Source organism: Nansenia antarctica (genome assembly GCF_963989245.1).
Source record: "Nansenia antarctica genome assembly, chromosome: 9".
Taxonomy (NCBI): domain Eukaryota; kingdom Metazoa; phylum Chordata; class Actinopteri; order Argentiniformes; family Microstomatidae; genus Nansenia; species Nansenia antarctica.
Genome location: NC_137679.1, coordinates 15,911,944 through 15,933,724, shown reverse-complemented (window position 1 = coordinate 15,933,724; position 21,781 = coordinate 15,911,944). Strand labels below are relative to the sequence as shown.

Here is a 21,781-nt window from a genome sequence, read left to right as displayed (position 1 = left end):
TAATATCACACATCCCTTTAATGCTGTAAAGAACCTGTGAAGGAAACCCTGCTGCCTCACCAGGCATGATTATAACCATCATTACACATCTGTGATATATGGATGGACAATCTGGTTACACTTTTTTACATTTTTGGCATTTAGCAGACGCCTTATTCCAAAGCGACTTACAATCAATACATTTGACTAAGCAAGATCATCCTGGGACACTTTTTTGTAAAGAAAACGTTGACAGCTCCGGACCTGGGGTGATAGGGCCTTTTCAGCCGCAGCCCCGTCCCTCTGGAACGCTCTCCCCAACCACATCAGACAGGCCAACACCCTCCCAACATTTAAACAGGCCCTCAAAACCCACCTCTTCAAGCTCGCCTTCACCAGTTAACCCTCTCCCCCTCCCCTTCCCATGTGTCCCCAGCACTACCTTAATTAGGCCCCTCTACTTTCTTTTATTTGCCTTTTGTTTCTTTCCATTATTACTACTCGATCTTTTCAGTTTGTAAAGCGTCTTTGAGGGTCTAGAAAAGCGCTTTATAAGTCAAATGTATTATTATTATTATTATTATTATTATTATTAGTTCACCAGTTGCAGCAGGAAGGGTAATCCAGCTCAGGCCCAGGGCCATTGGCAGTCTCCATGATAGAAAACATTTATACATTTTATAAAATGTATAAATAATATATATTGTTTTATATGGACACTGGAGAAACAGAGAAACAGTAGAAGGGGGGTAGTAGAAGTCTTAGGGGACACAGTAAAGGGGAAAAGCGGGTGTCGATGGGAAGTAGATGTCTCAGGAGGAGCAGTTAAGGTGTAACCTGAAGAGATGGGTCTCCAGTCTCCGACGGAAGATGGGTAGTGACTCTGCAGTTCTGACAGCCGTGGGAAGCTCATTCCACCAGTGGGGAGCCAGTGTAGTGAAGAGACGTGATGGGGCAGTGCGACTGCCGTGTTGGTGTAGAGGTGGTGGGACCAGTCGGCCAGCAGAGGTGGAGGAGCGGAGTGAACGGGCTGAAGTTTGGCGGGTGACCATTTCCTGCAGGTAGGCAGGGGCTGTCCCTTTAGCTGCCTGGTAGGTAAGCACCTTGAATCTGATGCAAGCTGAAGCTGCTATCGGGAGCGAGTGCAGGGTGCGAAGGAGAGGGGTGACATGAGATAATTTGGGGAAGTTGAACACCAGACGGGCAGCAGTGTTCTGGATGAGCTGCAGAGGTCTAATGGCGGAGGCGGGAAGCCAGGCCATGAGTGCGTTACAGTAGTCAAGGCGGGAGATGACCAGTGACTGAGTAAAGAGTTGCGCTGCTTCTCTGGTGAGGAATGGTCGTATCCTTCTGTTATAAAAGAAGAATCTGCAGGAGCGTGCCGTTGCTGCAATGCATAGGATAGTCGGTTGTCCACGTTCACTCCAAGGTTCTTGAATCTTGGCTGACACTTCCACTTCTAATAATGTTTATGGAACAGAGCACACCTATGAATGATACAAAGTGTTCTGAGCAACCAAAAGCAACAAGGAGAATATGACGCAATGCCAACATTGAGACAAGGTGTTTTATTTCCACAGGAGCCAACCCAGATCAGAGGCAGAGATCCCCAGTGGTCCTGACCTGTCCTCTGTGTTTGAGGTGAGTCTTGTTTTACATTTGTAAAGCCACCGTCTGTCAAATTAATTTCCAGTCAAAAGTATTGTCCAGGTTCTTGTTTGTAAGCTGTGAGGGTGGGTCTTGGTAATGAGTTATCAGATGTTCAGTAGAATTATTCAGGGTTAGGGTTAAAATATTGTATTTATTTATGTAACCTTTAGGGTTAGGGTTAGGATAAGACCCATTGAGGTTAAAACCTCTTTTGCGAGGGTGACCTGATAAGAAGGCAAACAGGGAAGTAGCAGTGTGTACATGAAATGTTATAACAATACAAATATACAGAAAAGACAATATGTCAAGTTCCCAACACATTATGAAATACAAAACAACTGCAGCATCAAAAACATTGTTGTTGATCAGAGACTTAAAAACAGGCAAGGATACTAACTCCTCTAACTTCAGAATCTTTGCAGCGGGTGTGAATACTGTTCTAGTAACACTACTAGGACTGAGTGGCTGATCTAGTAAGGAACAGAGACACAGAGGGAGTTGCCCGATCAATGCTTTGTACACAAAGGTGAACCAGTGCCCCCTGGTGGAGAGAGAGCTCCATTGCACCCTGGTAGACCATTCACAGTGATGAGTGATCGAGCATTATTAATGAATCTTAAAGCACCATGATATACTGTATCAAGAGCTGTTAAGGTACTAGGGCTTCAAACAAGATCATTTCTAATTGACATTGAAAAGAAAGATGTGTTCCTGAAATAAAAACCCAATTTCAACTTCTCTCTTTTTTTTCTTTGTCTCTTTAGTTTCAGCTTTTCAATGTGCTATTTAAAATGTGGCTTTTCATCTAACCAAATCCCAAGGTACTTATAGGAGGGGACCCTAACGATATGCTGAGATAAGATAACATCTGCATACAGTGTGACTACTGCACAATTTATTTACAATTTGGCACAATTGTAAAGTTTTTGTTTATTTATTTTTTCAATTGACTGAAAAGCAGTTTTCATTTCTTCTACAGTTGCCTGAAGAGGATGAGAGGCAGAGGGTGGGGGCCAGGAAGGGGGCTGGACAGATGCTGAGAACCATGAACCAGATGGAGCTCACTGTCACACTGGAGAGTAAGAGCTTCCTACTATCAGTCTGTCATGTGACTAGTTCTACTGAATATCAACCATGAAAGGACTTGTAAGAGTCTCTAGGCACAGAGGGAGGTCGACACAGAGGAACGGTGTAACAAGCACGTATTTATTCAGTTTGCACTGACTAGTAAACGCCACAGTCCAGAGTTTCAAAATAATAATAATAACACTGTCTGCTAGAACTCCTGCGCGTCCCGCCCAACATGTCTGATTACTGACACCGGTCCGTAATCAGACCGGCATCCATCCCCCACCAACAGCTTTTCTTCCTGTTTTAACTGACTATGATTGTGTGTTTACAAAAAGGTTAATGAGAGACTTTAAAAATGTTGTCATCATATGTTCCCTCAGATGAGCGTGCTGTGAGGTGCCAACTTGAACTAAAACTCAACCATAAGAGAAGGTGTCAGTGTGTGTTTGAGGGAATAGCTAAACAAGGCAACCCAACATATCTCAATGAGATCTTCACAGAGGTCTACATCATTCAGGGTGGAAGTGGAGAGGTCAATAATGAACATGAGGTCAGACAGATTGAGACAGCATCCAGAAGACCAGCTACAGAAGAGAGACCAATCAAATGCAAGGACATCTTCAAACCCTCACCTGGACAAGACACACCAATCAGAAATGTGTTAACCATGGGAGTCGCTGGCATTGGAAAGACAATCTCTGTGCAGAAGTCTATTTTGGACTGGGCTGAAGGAGAAGCCAATCAGGATGTCCAGTTCATATTTTCACTCCCTTTCAGAGAGTTGAATTTATGCATCGGCAAAAACTACAGTTTGTTGGAACTCCTCGATCACTTCTATGTGGAAACAAGAGAATCAGGAATCTCCAACTATGACAAATACAAAGTTGTGTTTGTCTTTGATGGTCTGGATGAGTGTCGACTTCCTCTAGACTTCCAGAACAACAAGAGATGTTGTGATGTCACAGAGTCAGCCTCAGTGGACGTGCTGCTGACAAACCTCATCAAGGGGAATCTGCTTCCCTCTGCTCTCCTCTGGATGACCTCCCGACCTGCAGCAGCCAATCAGATTCCTCCTGAGTGTGTTGACCGGGTGACAGAGGTACGAGGGTTCAACAACCCACAGAAGGAGGAGTACTTCAGGAAGAGAATCAGTGATGAGAACATGGCCAACAGAATCATCTCACATGTTGAGGGATCAAGGAGTCTCCACATCATGTGCCACATACCAGTGTTCTGTTGGGTCTCAGCCACTACTCTGGAGAGACTGATGGGTGAAGCAGAGGGAGGAGAGATGCCCAAGACTCTGACACAGATGTACACACACTTCCTGGTGTTTCAGACCGTACAGAGGAATGTGAAGTATCCTGGAGACCATGACAGAGATTCACTCTGGGACAAAGAGATCATTCTGTCACTGGGAAAACTGGCCTTCAAACAGCTGGAAAATGGACATCTGATCTTCTACGAGGACGAACTGAGAGAGTGTGGCATTGACGTCGGAGAAGCAGTGTCCTCAGGAGTGTGCACACAGATCTTTAGGGAGGAGTGTGGACTGCACCGAGAGAAAGTGTACTGCTTTGTGCATCTGAGTGTTCAGGAGTTTCTTGCTGCTCTGTTTGTGTTCCTCACATTCAACGACAACAATACCAATCTTATGAACACACCACCCACAATCAGAGAGACAGCAACCATCAGCCTCCACAAGAGCGCAGTAGACAAGGCCTTGCAGAGTGAGAATGGATACCTGGACCTGTTCCTCCGCTTCCTCCTGGGCCTCTCACTGGAGTCCAATCAGAATCTCCTACGAGGCCTTCTGACACCGACAGGAAGCAGCTCACAGACCAATGAGGAAACAGTCAAGTACATCAAGGAGAAGATCCAGGAGAATCCCTCTCTAGAGAGGTGCATCAACCTGTTCCACTGTCTGAATGAGCTGAATGACCATTCTCTAGTGGAGGAGATCCAACAGTACCTGGAGTATCGAGGTCTCTCACAGGTCAACCTCTCACCTGCACAGTGGTCAGCCGTGGTCTTTGTGTTGCTGACTGGTCAACGCAACTTGGATGAATTTGACCTCAGACGTTACTCCAGGTCAGAGGAGGGTCTCCTGGGGCTACTGCCAGTGTTCCGAGTCTCACGAACAGCCAAGTGAGTATCTCAATTGTTGGCTTTTGTTGTTTATGAATGTCTCTGTTGACTCTGCGTTGTGTTTACTACCAACAATTAAAATACATTTCTACAACCTTAGAAAATACGAATAAAAGCTAATTCTCCAATTAACGATCCAACACGGATATGCGGCGGTAAACTGGAATACCACCGGTATTAACCCATGGGCGAGCCGTCATAATAAGCTATAAATGCGGCACATGCCCAAGCCTTTTAATAAAAGAAGCATTTAAATGTTTGTCTCTCAGTGTGTTAGATCGTTCTGGTTTAAAACCGCTGCCCTGCTGTACAGATCTATCCCATTCTCCTAATGGAAATCTGTCAAGAAGAGAGCTTACCTCGCGCATGCGCTCTGTGATTCCGAGTAGTTACAGTGCAGTCGGCCTGTTTACTGAACGTGATCATTTTGATAGGCAAAAAAGCTGTCTGTGAACCAGCTTATGCATAGACACGCATGCGCACAGGGTTGCCAGATGGGGCGGGTTAAGGCCGGTTTAGGCTTCTGCGTAAAGTCGACGCCGTAGGCTACGCGTAAGCTTACGTAGTCCCGCATGACCGTGCGTAGCCTTGACGTGCTCCTCTCAAAAAATCTAACCACGCGTCAGAGCGCACGTAACCGTAAGCTCTGTGATTGGTCCGCTTGGTAGAACATGATTCAGACAAGATTCCGACTCTCTCGTCGCCCAAAATGCGGAAGTCATGACAGAAATGTCATTCACCTTTTCTGTAATTACTTATTAATAACGATTTGAAAAATTATGCTAACCATCGTATTATCTTAGTTTAATGTCATTTCAATGCATCATAGAACTTTTATATACAACAAACATAACAACAAAAAGATCGCTATTATGCCGCTTTGAGCTTTGAGCTCCGTTGAGTTCCTAACCGGAAGAGGCACAGCACAGGGGCTGAAAACACACTGCCACCTAGCGATGTGACGGTGTAATTGCAGCGCGGACCAACGTCGAACTATAAACTTGGAGAGCCCTCGCTAGTCTACGGCGTAGCCGCACGTAAATTCGACGCAGAAGCCTAAACCGGCCTTTACCGAGTTCGGTGACGTTTTCTCTGAGGACATTTGAGGAAAAAAAAAATATTATTTCAAGAGAAAGTCCAACTCCTGAACTTGCCATCACATAATGATCAGAGAGTTTGGGCCGAGGCTACGTTTGTGTGAGAGATTTAGGTCCGCCGAGGTGTGTGTGTGTGTGTGTGTGTGTGTGTGTGTGTGTGTGTGTGTGTGTGTGTGTGTGTGTGTGTGTGTGTGTGTGTGTGTGTGTGTGTGTGTGTGCGTGCGTGCGTGCGTGCGTGCGTGCGTGCGTCAGAGAGAGTTAGGTCATGCCGACGAATATTTAAAAATCTAAAAAAGTTTAAATTAAACAGCCAGCGATCGTACCTCTAGTGACACATGTTTGTGTTGACTACTCATATTGAGAAGCAATGTAAAGGACATTGTTAAGAGAAGAAACAAGGTCAAGGGCTGACCTCACTGATTACAATATTTTATGAGTATTGTAATTATTACTGTAGGCTACACTGAACTGTTATGGACTTACTGCATCATTTTATTGAATTCTTATTCAGGATGTGGAGATGTGACCTCACAGAGAGATGCTGTGAAGCGCTGGCCTCAGCTCTCAGCTCAAACTCCTCCCACCTGAGAGAGCTGAACCTCAGTAACAACAACCTACAAGACTCAGGAGTGAAGCTGCTCTCTGCTGGACTGGAGAGTCCACACTGCAAACTGGAGACACTGACGTGAGTAGACATACTGGGTAATATACAGTATTTCACTTTTAATACACATATTACATTTTGAATATCTAACAAAGTTTGAAATCAAAATCAAATCAAAATCTTATAAACTCATATAAATAAACAAGGACATATCCATAGTTAAAAGGGAGACATTGAGGTAAAGGCCATAACCTTTTTTTATACAATCATTCAGCCTCCACCCCCATCCCCTGACAGAGGACATAGAACTGGAACATAGCAGCTTCCCTCCTATGGATACTTTTTTTTATAAATGGTCAAACTGCTTGATGATTAATTAAACAATAGGTCACGTGGCACCTGTCTAACACAGTTGAACAAACATGATTACTATACATACTATTCTTTCTTTCTTTCTTTCATTCTTTTCTGATTTATTATTATACATGAAAAAAATTAAGGTAGCATTACAGATGTTAAAATGTGGTAAGATGTTAAAGCTGGTTTGACTCAGTTAAAACTGGTTCCTGTTCTGCAGCACAGAAAGACAGAATCCCATAACAATACAAAAAGTAAAAACGGGAACAATCACAGAAGCAAGACAACAGCTAAACATAAACAGTTATACAATAACTACAAAGGAGAGGACTTAAGTGGAGTGAGTAAGATGGTATACTGTGAGTTGGATCAGTGGTTGCAGGTGTCTCCTTCCCTCAGATGGTGTTTATATGCCTGTTTGAAATATAAGATGCAGGTTGTTGCTCTAATGGAATATGGGATCTCATTCCATGTTTTAGTGTATGTGTGAAAACATGATCTCTGACCGTAGTTGTTTTTGTAAGCTGGAACTGGGATAAGTGCACGTGAAATTGATCTAGTGATGCGTTCCTGTCTTGTATTTTGTCTTGGAAGAAGAGCAGTGAGTGTTGGAGGGGAGTTATTGTTTTGGATCTGAAAGAAAGATTGAATGGCTAGATTATTTGTGTAATTCTGAAAAGTCAGGTCATTGGAGTGTGAAAGTGCAGAGCAGTGGTGAGTCCAAGGTAGAAGGTTGCCATGGAGCTTATAGACTCTATTCTAGTCTTCCTATTGGTTCAGTTATTTCCTTTGAGGTGAGGTGCGTGCGTGCGTGCGTGCGTGCGTGCGTGCGTGCGTGCGTGCGTGCGTGCGTCAGAGAGAGTTAGGTCATGCCGACGAATATTAAAAAATCAAAAAAAGTTTAAATTAAACAGCCAGCGATCGTACCTCTAGTGACACATGTTTGTGTTGACTACTCATATTGAGAAGCAATGTAAAGGACATTGTTAAGAGAAGAAACAAGGTCAAGGGCTGACCTCACTGATTACAATATTTTATGAGTATTGTAATTATTACTGTAGGCTACACTGAACTGTTATGGACTTACTGCATCATTTTATTGAATTCTTATTCAGGCTGTTTAGATGTGACCTCACAGAGAGATGCTGTGAAGCGCTGGCCTCAGCTCTCAGCTCAAACTCCTCCCACCTGAGAGAGCTGGACCTCAGGGACAACAATCTACAAGACTCAGGAGTGAAGCTGCTCTCTGCTGGACTGGAGAGTCCACACTGCAAACTGGAGACACTGGGGTGAGTAGACATACTGGGTAATATACACTATCTCACTTTTAATCCACATATTACATTTTGAATATCTAACAAAGTTTGAAATCAAAATCAAATCAAAATCGTATAAACTCATATAAATAAACAAGGACATATCCATTGTTAGAAGAGAGACATTGAGGTAAAGGCCATAACCTTTTTTATACAATCATTCAGCCTCCACCCCCATCCCCTGACAGAGGACATAGAACTGGAACATAGCAGCTTCCCTCCTATGGATACTTTTTTTTATAAATGGTCAAACTGCTTGATGATTAATTAAACAATAGGTCACGTGGCACCTGTCTAACACAGTTGAACCAACATGATTACTATACATACTATTCTTTCTTTCTTTCTTTCATTCTTTTCTGATTTATTATTATACATGAAAAAAATTAAGGTAGCATTACAGATGTTAAAATGTGGTAAGATGTTAAAGCTGGTTTGACTCAGTTAAAACTGGTTCCTGTTCTGCAGCACAAAAAGACAGAATCCCATAACAATACAAAAAGTAAAAACGGGAACAATCACAGAAGCAAGACAACAGCTAAACATAAACAGTTATACAATAACTACAAAGGAGAGGACTTAAGTGGAGTGAGTGAGATGGTGTGTGTGAGTTGGATCAGTGGTTGCAGGTGTGTCCTTCCCTCAGATGGTGTTCATAATTATGTTTGACATGTGAGATAGAGGTTGTTGCTCTAATGTAATATGGGATCTCATTCCATGTTTTAGTGTATGTGTGAAAACATGATCTCTGACCGTAGTTGTTTTTGTAAGCTGGAACTGGGATAAGTGCACGTGAAATTGATCTAGTGATGCGTTCCTGTCTTGTATTTTGTCTTGGAAGAAGAGCAGTGAGTGTTGGAGGGGAGTTATTGTTTTGGATCTGAAAGAAAGATTGAATGGCTAGATTATTTGTGTAATTCTGAAAAGTCAGGTCATTGGAGTGTGAAAGTGCAGAGCAGTGGTGAGTCCAAGGGGGAAGGTTGCCATGGAGCTTATAGACTCTATTCTAGTCTTCCTATTGGTTCAGTTATTTCCTTTGAGGTGAGGGACCAAACTGGGAGACAGAATGATATTGTTGAAAGAATGATTGCATGTTGATATGTGTCTGAGACAGGATGGGTGAGATATGGTCTGTTTTTATTATAAACATACCATTTCTGATTGAGCTTCTTCTTTAGATTGTTAATGTGGTTTTGATAAGTTATTACATTGTGAAAATCTAAAAAAGTTTAAATTAAACAGCCAGCGATCGTACCTCTAGTGACACATGTTTGTGTTGACTACTCATATGGAGAAGCAAATGTAAAGGACATTGTTAAGAGAAGAAACAAGCTCAAGGGCTGACCTCACTGATTACAATCTTTTATCAGTATTGTAATTATTACTGTAGGCTACACTGAACTGTTATGGACTTACTGCATCATTTTATTGAATTCTTATTCAGGCTGGTTCGATGTAAGCTCACAGAGAGATGCTGTGAAGCGCTGGCCTCAGCTCTCAGCTCAAACTCCTCCCACCTGAGAGAGCTGGACCTCAGGGACAACAATCTACAAGACTCAGGAGTGAAGCTGCTCTCTGCTGGACTGGAGAGTCCACACTGCAAACTGGAGACACTGACGTGAGTAGACATACTGGGTAATATACACTATCTCACTTTTAATACACATATTACATTTTGAATATCTAACAAAGTTTGAAATCAAAATCAAATCAAAATCGTATAAACTCATATAAATAAACAAGGACATATCCATTGTTAGAAGAGAGACATTGAGGTAAAGGCCATAACCTTTTTAATACAATCATTCAGCCTCCACCCCCATCCCCTGACAGAGGACATAGAACTGGAACATAGCAGCTTCCCTCCTATGGAGACTTTTTATAAATGGACAAACTGCTTGATGATGAATTAAACAATAGGTCACGTGGCACCTGTCTAACACAGTTGAACCAACATGATTACTATACATACTATTCTTTCTTTCATTCTTTTCTGATTTATTATTATACATGAAAAAAATTAAGGTAGCATTACAGATGTTAAAATGTGGTAAGATGTTAAATTGTTAAAGATGTAGTTAAAGATGTTAAAAATGGTTGTGACTGTTGTGACTCAGTTAAAGCTGGTTTGACTCAGTTAAAACTGGTTCCTGTTCTGCAGCACAAAAAGACAGAATCCCATAACAATACAAAAAGTAAAAACGAGAACAATCACAGAAGCAAGACAACAGCTAAACATAAACAGTTATACAATAACTACAAAGGAGAGGGCTTAAGTGGAGTGAGTGAGATGGTGTGTGTGAGTTGGATCAGTGGTTGCAGGTGTGTCCTTCCCTCAGATGGTGTTCATATGTTTGACATGTGAGATAGAGGTTGTTGCTCTAATGTAATATGGGATCTCATTCCAGGTTTTAGTGTATGTGTGAAAACATGATCTCTGACCGTAGTTGTTTTTGTAAGCTGGAACTGGGATAAGTGCACGTGCAATTGATCTAGTGATGCGTTCCTGTCTTGTATTTTGTCTTGGAAGAAGAGCAGTGAGTGTTGGAGGGGAGTTATTGTTTTGGATCTGAAAGAAAGATTGAATGGCTAGATTATTTGTGTAATTCTGAAAAGTCAGGTCATTGGAGTGTGAAAGTGCAGAGCAGTGGTGAGTCCAAGGGGGAAGGTTGCCATGGAGCTTATAGACTCTATTCTAGTCTTCCTATTGGTTCAGTTATTTCCTTTGAGGTGAGGTGCCAATGCCAAACTGGGAGACCCAATTGATTGAGCTTCTTCTTTAGATTGTTAATGTGGTTTTGATAAGTTATTACAATGTGAAAATCTAAAAAAGTTTAAATTAAACAGCCAGCGATCGTACCTCTAGTGACACATGTTAGTGTTGACTACTCATATGGAGAAGCAATGTAAAGGACATTGTTAAGAGAAGAAACAAGGTCAAGGGCTGACCTCACTGATTACAATCTTTTATCAGTATTGTAATTATTACTGTAGGCTACACTGAACTGTTATGGACTTACTGCATCATTTTATTGAATTGTTATTCAGGCTGGAGAGATGTCACCTCACAGAGAGATGCTGTGAAGCGCTGGCCTCAGCTCTCAGCTCAAACTCCTCCCACCTGAGAGAGCTGAACCTCAGTTACAACAATCTACAAGACTCAGGAGTGAAGCTGCTCTCTGCTAGACTGGAGAGTCCACACTGCAAACTGGAGACACTGACGTGAGTAGACATACTGGGTAATATACACTATCTCACTTTTAATCCACATATTACATTTTGAATATCTAACAAAGTTTGAAATCAAAATAAAATCAAAATCTTATAAACTCATATAAATAAACAAGGACATATCCATTGTTAGAAGAGAGACATTGAGGTAAAGGCCATAACCTTTTTTTATACAATCATTCAGCCTCCACCCCCATCCCCTGACAGAGGACATAGAACTGGAACATAGCAGCTTCCCTCCTATGGAGACTTTTTTTTAATGGTTGATGTTAATTTTTGTTGGTTATGAATCAAAGAACAGTTATTGAGTTTAAGACGATTTAATCAAAGTACAAAACTTACATACATACATGTCTGCTCTCCTCTGGCTGGGCTGGTAAAGAGACAGATCTTTGGGTCTCACCCTGGTTCATCACAATATGCAAATACAGTCACAGGCCATAGCCTATCACCTTACCTAGATGGTCAAGAGGGCCGTCCCCTGTGATGTCACTATGGCCTTAAGTCACGGGGCTGGTCAGATTACAAGAGCCATTCCACAACACTCCCCCACAGCATATATACTGGCCCATATCATATACTATCTATGCATGTGTGTGTGTTTAAGTAGAAATACACGACATGGTCAAAATGCTTGATGATGAATTAAACAATAGGTCACGTGGCACCTGTCTGTACAGTTGAACAAACATGATTAAATGATCCATACAGACAGATATTATCACCAGAGGTACTTTACACAAGTTCAGTTTCAGTAACCAGTGAACACTTCAGTTATTCAATGATCATGTTTTACTAGGCTCAGAAGCTGTGGTCTTACAGTGGAGAGCTGTGATACATTGGCCTCCGCCTTCAACTCAAACACCCACCTGAGAGTCCTGAACCTGACAGAGAATCACCCATTCTATCCTGCTGAAGTGGACAGACTCAGGTAAATACTGAATATATGGTTGTTGGGTTCTCTGTCTTGTTGGGTAACCTCTTCATCATGCAAACGTCATGTTTCTTTTTTGTTTTACAGCGAGGACCACAGTGGTGACTCATTGACATGTTGTCTCAGGAGACGTAAGTTTGGATGTTTGAGGAGAAACATCAGGAGGTTTTGATGTTTGAGGCATAGTTGCATAGTGATTATACCATGACGTTGCATAGTGACTTATTGTATATTTTTTACAGCATTCTCTCTCACATGTAGTTAATATTGCCAGGGCGCTGACATATGAAAAGCTAGTCAGTAGGGATGTAACGATGCACTCAACTCACGATACGAGACGATTCACAATACGATTTTCTCACGATTTCTTTTAACAAAATGAGATTGCAGACATTTATAACCGATTCATAATTTTTTTCTCAGACAAAAACTACAAAATACTGTATTTTCTTAAATAATCGCTTATTTGTACCTCTTCATAACCAACCAAATAAGGAGTTATTATACTGTATTGTTTTGTTGACATATGGGATGTGTTCGGCTAGACTCAAATCATATTTTCAAAAAAGGTATTGCTGCTTAAGCACAACTGCAGACAGGTCATAGAAATGATCTATTTGGATGTTAGAAAGCATTTCCCCCTCAGTTTACATGTTGATGACCCTGCATGCAGAATCACTTCTTCAACTGCATTCCCAATGTCAATGTAGCTAGCTAGTTTAGCTGTACACTTACAATAACACACCAACACACCACCAACAATGCACACTTCCACTACAGCATTGCAAGACGAGTGCAGCGAGCTACAGCAATAACAGTTGAACCTTAAAGCCCAACAACATGGATAGATAACCAGCATGACAGCTTCCCTCCACCTGTCAATACCAAAGACACATCAAACTTTATTCTAGCGAGCTAGCTAGTCTTGCATGTAATCTGCAATCAAGTGTCATGGGCTCAAAACACAAAACAATTATCTCTGCATGTTATGACATGTTGACTATCTATATCTGCCCCAATTGTCACACAGCCATGTCCCACACGTGCCTAAATGTCGTTGACATTTTTATCTTTACATATCAGATGAATGACGTCATATTGACTACAGACACATTTATGACAGGTCATCAATTCAAATGAGCTAAACGTTCTACTAGGCTGTAGTCTACTAGACACACCAACATTTAAGACCGCATACATGGCCACATACACATCCACACAGTTTGTCACAGCACCTTTATTGAGACATCACAGATGACATCACAGATGACGGTGGGCTTATTGGATTTGGCCCCAAATTCCTGACTTGTCAATCAGTCGATACATACCATGACCTGACTAGCAGATGTCATTATGTAACCCCTAACCCTAACCCATACCATGACCTGACTAGCAGATGTCATTATGTAACCCCTAACCCTAACCATGACCTGACTAGCTGATGTCATTATGTAACCCCTAACCCTAACCCATACCATGACCTGACTAGCAGATGTCATTATGGAGCTGCTGTATGGTTGCCATGGTTTCATTATGGAGCTGCTGTATCGACTACATCGATAGATCGACATTTATTCAGACACAATCGTGTTGAATGTGTCAATGCGTCAGAAAGCTTCGTTTCCCCCATCACTAAACAAAAAATGTAGCTCTGCATGTTTTAAACTGCACAAGGCTGTTAGCTACAAGACATTCACAAGAAGCGTTCTAGGAGGAGTTAGAACACAGCGGTGGCTGTGGAGCCTCGGTGGCAGAAGGCTGCAACCTGCCTCACCTGACCCAGCACGCGGCTGACGCGAGGTACACTCAACCTCTTGGGTGGCCAAGTTTAACGTGTGGACAAAACACTATAACATGGTGATGTTATGTGGTTCTAGCCCGGCCTCTCTCACTGCAACGTCCACATTTCTTGCTTTATCCAGAACAAATATCTCGATTTAATTTTTCATCTCACAGATTTGTAAAGATAATTAACTCCATCGTGATGCATCGTTACATCCCTACTAGCCAGCCAGACATATTTTGTGTGAACTAACACCAACTTGAATGGTCTTCCTCATCAGATGCCTGTGAGCTCACACTGGACCCAAACACAGCACACAGACGCCTCTCTCTGTCTGAGGAGAACAGAAAGGTGACACGGGGGAGAGAGCAGCGGTATCCTGATCACCCAGAGAGGTTTGACCACCTGTCACAGGTGCTGTGTAGAGAGGGTCTGACTGGCCGCTGTTACTGGGAGGTAGAGATGAGGGGGGATTACGCTGGTATAGGAGTGGCTTATAAAGGAATCAACAGGAAAGGAGAGGGTGAAGACTCTAAGCTGGGATACAATGACAAATCCTGGAGCCTGGAGTGCTCAGATGATTGTTACATCATCAGGAACAATGATATTAGAATCCTTCTACCTGCACCCTCCTCCAGCAGAGTAGGAGTGTATCTGGACTGGCCGGCCGGCACTCTGTCCTTCTACAGCGTCTCCTCTGACACACTGACCCTCCTGTTCACACTCACAACCACCTTCACTGAGCCCCTCTACCCAGGGTTCATGGTGGGGAGGAATGGAGGCTCTGTGTCCCTGTGCAGAGTAGAGGAGAAGCCTACACACACACTTACTTTGAGCTAGAGGTACGCTAGAGGTACGGTCGGTTTCGGCTCGACGCGCTGATGTGGATAGAGGTATAGAACTCACACACACACACACACACACATTTGTGAGTGTGAGTGTGTGCGTGTGAGTTCTATACCTCTATCCACATCAGCGCGTCGAGCCGAATCCGACAGTACCCAAACCGGACCTCTAGGAGAATGTAAGTGTGCGCAGCGCGTGTGCGCGTGTGTGCACCTGATGCACACCTGTCACTGATTCCCATTCATTCTCTATGGAGAGAAGTTCATCAGCTCGCCACATCCAGACCCAAGGTCCCACACACACCAGATTTGAACCCCCCCTCCCCAGGAGGCCTCTGGTGAGAGGGTAGCAAGGGCTTAGCCCCCAGACCTTCAAAGCCCCCCCAAGCTGAGGTTATGTATGTAAAAAACAAGACAGGTTGCTACATCTACAGCCAAGTCTCTCACACACACACCCACAACCACACCCAAATCCTGGAGCCTGGAGTGCTGGAGTGGTGATTGTTACACCATCAGGAACAATGATATTACAATCCATCTACCTGCACCCTCCTCCAGCAGAGTAGGAGTGTATCTGGACTGGCCGGCCGGCACTCTGTCCTTCTACAGCGTCTCCTCTGACACACTGACCCTCCTGTTCACACTCACAACCACCTTCACTGAGCCCCTCTACCCAGAATACAAATTAAATGGATCAAATGTAAACACATAATTTCTTTCCAAAATCAAGGCGTGATTTATTTGTTCAAAGCTCCTGGTACAGTATTAGATGGCAGAGAGGACAGATACGTGCTTCAAACAGAGTGTACACTACTTAGGGTGGTTAGTTCTACTGTTCTTGAACAGAGTGTACACTACTTAGGTGGTTAGTTCTACTGTACTTGAACAGAGTGTACACTACTTAGGTGGTTAGTCCTACTGTACTTGAACAGAGTGTACACTACTTAGGGTGGTTAATTCTACTGTACTTGAACAGAGTGTACACTACTTAGGTGGTTAGTCCTACTGTACTTGAACAGAGTGTACACTACTTAGGTGGTTAGTCCTACTGTACTTGAACAGAGTGTACACTACTTAGGGTGGTTAGTTCTACTGTACTTGACCTTTTCAACACAACAGCTGTTTCTATACTTTAGAAATCAGAGGAACCCGATGTTAACAAACTAAACCATCCAGTTACATCTTTCCTTGGTGTGCTGTGTATTACCCACTCAGAACCCCTAGCTTTTAGCTGTACAGCTCCTACACCATTTGCTGTGCTTGTACGCACCCTTAAACAACGGTTCACGTCTGTGCCTGCCCTCCAGGGCAATGTCCAACCCCGGCCCCCCTCTTCCCCTCCTAGTAGCCCCCTGTGCTCTTGCCCTGCTATAGGCCCACACCCTTTTAGTGTTTTTTGTTGTTCATTCTTGCTACCTGTTATGTTTATATTGTAATAAAGTACTGGTATGTTTGAGACGCCAGCCTCTGGTCCAGTTCATTCAGGACCCGTCCTAGCGGGGAACGTAGCCGTAAGAAACCTGAGGGTCCTTCACCCCTTCCCTAACCCTAACCCTAAAAGAACGAACACTTTTGTTTACTCACAAATGACAAATGACCCCTCATGGCTGTTCTAGTGGAATGCATTTCCCATGTGGTTTCCCAACAGAAAGGAACACAGTGTAAGAAGACTGTGTAAAACCAGGCCTGAAGCTGCACCAACAACACAGTAACAGCAGCACCAAACCTTCCTCTGTGGAAACACGTCAACACTAAGATTTAAAATGGACAGAGTAGAGACAAACCAAAATAGACATAACATTGTATTCAAAAAGAAAGAAAGGAGGGAGAGTGGGTAATAAAAGATACAATAAAAGATAAAAAGGTGTAGTGCTGAGGCACAAATATGTACATTTCAAGCCTGCAAACTGCGACACTTTAATGAATGTGCAATAACACTATGTGCAATATGACAACCCTAGTCGTCTATCTGTACAGTATAGTATAGTGGATAGTGTACATAGCCTTTATTTATGTAAACCAGCTCCTTCCCTTCTTTTTTTTCTTTTTTTTTCTTCTTTTGTTTTTCTTTCCTAGCACCAGGGGAGCCACCCCTCCTAAATGTCGTTGTTTGGTACCTGTACTATAGCAATGACAATAAAGACCATTCATTCATTCATTCATTCATTCATTCATCTAAAATGTAAAACAGTTTCAGCAACTCAAGTCGAGAGACAGCCTTCTGATTGACAGCAGGGGGCAGCGCTGGCCAGCAGGGGGCAGCGCTGTTTACAGGCATTTTATTATAGCTGTCTAGCACCAGTATTATTATAGCTGTCTAGCACCAGTATTATTATAGCTGTCTAGCACCAGTATTATTCAAACTGTGAAGTTAGTTTCCTTTGTGATATTTCTCCTGCGTATTTCCTCTACGTCCATTTTACATTCCGTGTTGAGTAGCAATAAACTGTCCACCAAAGTCAGTGATATTGTGTGTATGTGTGTAGACTATAGGGTTGAAGTCAGTGATATTGTGTGTAAGTGTGTGTATGTGTGTAGGTTATAGGGTTGAAGTCAGTGATATTGTGTGTAAGTGTGTGTATGTGTGTGTAGACTATAGGGTTGAAGTCAGTGATATTGTGTGTAAGTGTGTGTATGTGTGTAGGCTATAGGGTTGAAGTCAGTGATATTGTGTGTAAGTGTGTGTATGTGTGTAGACTATAGGGTTGAAGTCAGTGATAGTGTGTGTATGTGTGTAGACTATAGGGTTGAAGTCAGTGATATTGTGTGTAAGTGTGTGTAGGCTATTGTTATTACATCATAGGTGTAACTCCATTTGCTGTATTTGATATTGGATGTTGGTGTCAAATAATGAAGTGGAAAGGATGTGCGTGTTTTAAAGACACATTTGATCTAAAACAGTATGTATATATATTTAAATAATTATAATATATTTTATATTGTTGTAATTAAGATCCGAATTGAATTGATAGATTAGATTAGATTAGATTCAACTTCATTAGATTAGATTAGATTCAACTTCATTGTCATTGCAGAGTACAAGGCCCAGACAACGCCCTCAGACCCCTGGCTGTGATCACCATTATGGGTAAGTTCTGTATACTGTCCAGTCCTGGGTTAGGGTTATATAAGTCCTGTATACTGTCCAGTCCTGGGTTAGGGTTATATACGTTCTGTATACTGTCCAGTACTGGGTTAGGGTTATATAAGTTCTGTATACTGTCCAGTCCTGGGTTAGGGTTATATAAGTTATGTATACTGTCCAGTACTGGGTTAGGGTTATATAAGTTCTGTATACTGTCCAGTCCTGGGTTAGGGTTATATAAGTCCTGTATACTGTCCAGTCCTGGGTTAGGGTTATATACGTTCTGTATACTGTCCAGTACTGGGTTAGGGTTATATAAGTTCTGTATACTGTCCAGTCCTGGGTTAGGGTTATATAAGTTATGTATACTGTCCAGTACTGGGTTAGGGTTATATAAGTTCTGTATACTGTCCAGTCCTGGGTTAGGGTTATATAAGTTATGTATACTGTCCAGTACTGGGTTAGGGTTATATAAGTTCTGTATACTGTCCAGTACTGGGTTAGGGTTATATAAGTTCTGTATACTGTCCAGTACTGGGTTAGGGTTATATAAGTTCTGTATACTGTCCAGTACTGGGTTAGGGTTATATAAGTTCTGTATACTGTCCATGTTACACTTGCCTGGCTCTTGACAAGGTGACAAAAAGGGAGACGACACATGGATAACAATAATAGGAGATTTATTAAAGAATATAATGTTAAATAGAAATAATGATAAAGAAAATAGAAACGACAACCAAAAACGGCTGCTGGTCGACAAGGAAGAGAGCGAGTCCATCAATTTGACCCCCTCTTAAAGTTCCTGGGACAATCAGGATGATCACCCCCACCTGTGCCCATCTGGAACCAAAAGAGAAGGTCAACAGGACAACAGATGTATAGCGCCCACTATTGGTACAAGTGTGGATCGTCACAGTCCAGTACTGGGTTAGGGTTATATAAGTTCTGTATACTGTCCAGTACTGGGTTAGGGTTATATAAGTTCTGTATACTGTACAGTACATTTACGCTAGCGATATTTGTAAGCAATACCATATTGACTTGTCAAGGCATCTGTTTTGGGTTCATACTTGTGGCACTTTTGCACAGGCCGTGTGTGTCTTCAAAACGGCCTATAAGTTCTACTGAAGGTCTTTATGGTCTTCTGATTATTTGAGTGTTGAGAATGAGTCATTCCTTATTCTTATCAAGGCCGCCTTGGCAGTCTGGTAGTTTCAGCCACAGGTTGTAGAATGTTTGTATTGACAGGTGTAGGTACAGGATCCGCGCGCGTCAGTTCCATGCAGTCTGTCTACACGCCACACACACGCCAGGTGCACGTAGAATATTGATAACTACATGAATAAACAATCTAGTTCCAATCGATCGACTTAACATACAGCCTACGTTTATCAGAAGCAACACTGTCTAGAAGTCATAGAAAAAAAATCTCTCTCTTCTCCCTTTGGTGGGGCATTGTCCAATTGCCCCTAATGAACCAACCTCCCCTGGCTTCATGGTAATACCATAATGGCATATTTACAGTACATGGACAGTTGATTGAAGCATTGGAAATGTCAGTTTTTTATAGTTGGACATACACGTTTTTTTTTCAGGTGAGAGAGTAAAGTCAAAATGACATTATCTGACTGGATTGCCCACAGCAATCCAATATTCAATTATAATTATGTTATAAATTGATATGGATATTGGATTAATACTAAAATAAATACTCTGGCTGTTTTGTTTACCTTTTGGTTGACAGCAAAAGGGAGAGAGGAGGATAGGGAGGGAGAGAAGGAGAGAGAGCAGGATGGTGTCGGCTCGGCACACCAGAGAGAGAGAGAGCAAGAACCAGGTGAGAAAGTGGACAGGTAGTCAAGACCACATAAGTAAGTAGCCTTGAGAACCGATGGTTCTGGAGCCTAATGGCCCATAGGGCAGGATCCTATCTCCTGTTTCCGTAGCGTGAGGCGGCTTAATGTACAAGTACACCCCTGGACATGACGCTGGTATGAGGCAGGGTCTTACCCCCTGGGGGGGGGGGGGGGGGGGGTCCATGCCACGGTCCATGCCACCCCCCCAAGGCAGCAAACCTAGGGGAAACACTAAATAGGTAATGGAATGATTACAAATATGGAAGGAGCATGATTATATTTTACTTGATTGCATTAAATCAGCCTATTCAGAATAATCAGGACATGTTTGTACAGTTGTTGGTTTAGTAAACAGGAGTTGACATGTTAGAGTAAAACATAGTTCAGGTTTTCAGTAAAACAAATGTATGAATTCTGCTAACATTTTCATTTTCAGCTCAACAAACAAATGGCTAGATATGATTCTGAAGACTCAATTAGCAGCATAGACATAACAGAAGATAAATATCTGGATCAAAGAGATACACAAAAAACATGACTGTCTCTTTTGTGAGATAGCACAATCAAAATTAGCCCAGCACCTGGCACAGATTCATAAAGGTAAAGCTGAAGTTGCAAAGGCCCTTTCTTTATCCTTTCTTTGCGGCTGTGGCGCAGGAGGTAGAGTCGCCGTCTAATGATCACAAGGTTGGCAGATCGGCGGTTTGAGCCCACTGCATAGGAAAACAGCATGTGAATTGTATAATTGTGTTTTCATTAGCCATGCTCCAACAATGGCAGTCTTATAATGCAATGTTCAAGTCATTTAAATGGAGATTCATATCAGTGATGTGACATCACGGCAAACAAGCAGCAAGAGTCTAGACACATTTTTCCATTCATAAAGGCATAACCCTTATGGTAGATGTGGCTACGATCATCCGTGTGTCTACAGTTGCTCATACCCCTTCTTTTTCTAAACAGCAATTCATCTCTAGATGAATTCATCTTCCAGATATGATGTCACTCCTTTGGTGGTATATAATTGGCATAGAAATGTTTTTCATGGGAGGCGCTTAAGTGGACACTAATGTGCATACCGTCATTATTGCGATGGGTGCCTGGTTTGATTCAAGCCATCGTCTCTCTCCCCAATAAAGCAGAAATGTCCTAAAGAAAGAGAGAACAATGGGTTTCAGGGGGCTTCTGGAATGAAGACCACCAGGACAGACAGCACCGGTTCTGCAGGTAAGAATTATGTGGTAGACAGTTTAATAGATACTATGTCTATGCAAACAGCATGTCATAGGATTTCAATATTGACCAGTGGGATTTTTATAAAGGTGTTTCCATAGGTTTGCCAGAGAGAATACAGGAGGCCATGGTGTCATGGCAGGAAGATCAGCTAAATAAGTGTTTGTTCCTGTTTCGACTTGCCTTCTCTTCAATCACTCCTATTCTAAGATTTCTGTACAGTAAGCCGGTGTTTAATACGAGCAGAGATCACAGAGGGGCACTGGCAGACTCAGAGGGGGGGCAGGGGGCGACTGCCCCTCCTGGTGCCCCCACAGTTGAAAAACGTCTCGCTTAAGTGCCCTTTTGAGTGGCGAAAATGAGAGGATGTGCCCTATTGGTGCCCCTCCAATGGTCTAAACTTGACCATGTGCCCCCACAGTTGAAAAACATCGCACTAAAGTGCCCTTTTGAGTGGCAAAATTAGAGGATGTGCCCTATTGGCTGCCCTTCTAATGGTCTAAACTTGACCATGTGCACTGATGGGGTCCCATGTTGTGCAGTAGGTGCCCTTTTTTTCTTTTCGCCCCTGCGCCTCAAACAGCCTGAGTCC

The 21,781-nt window shown here is 42.6% G+C and overlaps 2 protein-coding genes across 2 annotated transcripts in view; both read left to right on the top strand.

Annotated features, from left to right (window-relative positions):
* Positions 1-3,095, top strand: part of LOC308165393 (uncharacterized protein) — a gene marked incomplete at its 3' end in the record, with an annotated part of 7,901 nt that extends 4,806 nt beyond the window's left edge. The window contains exons 4-6 of the mRNA XM_080539549.1: positions 1,560-1,620; positions 2,609-2,728; positions 3,081-3,095. Of these exons, the coding sequence (XP_080395675.1) occupies positions 1,560-1,620; positions 2,609-2,728; positions 3,081-3,095 (196 nt within the window). The remainder of the gene's footprint in view (positions 1-1,559; positions 1,621-2,608; positions 2,729-3,080) is intronic.
* Positions 3,096-3,359: 264 nt separating this feature from the next.
* On the top strand, positions 3,360-15,072 carry LOC308165392 (NLR family CARD domain-containing protein 3-like). The gene is made up of 7 exons (XM_080539548.1): positions 3,360-4,848; positions 6,457-6,630; positions 8,022-8,195; positions 9,667-9,840; positions 11,271-11,444; positions 12,475-12,518; positions 14,451-15,072. The coding sequence occupies exons 1-7, from the start codon at positions 3,368-3,370 to the stop codon at positions 15,008-15,010; spliced, it is 2,781 nt and encodes a 926-aa protein (XP_080395674.1). The 5' UTR covers positions 3,360-3,367; the 3' UTR covers positions 15,011-15,072.
* Positions 15,073-21,781: the final 6,709 nt, after the last annotated feature.

Excerpts from the sequence above, each read along its gene's own strand:
- LOC308165392 (XM_080539548.1), top strand. The coding sequence starts at position 3,368 with ATGGGAGTCGCTGGCATTGGAAAGACAATCTCTGTGCAGAAGTCTATT. Across the intron at positions 6,631-8,021 it reads TGCAAACTGGAGACACTGAC|GCTGTTTAGATGTGACCTCA; the intron begins GTGAGTAGACAT and ends ATTCTTATTCAG. Across the intron at positions 9,841-11,270 it reads TGCAAACTGGAGACACTGAC|GCTGGAGAGATGTCACCTCA; the intron begins GTGAGTAGACAT and ends ATTGTTATTCAG.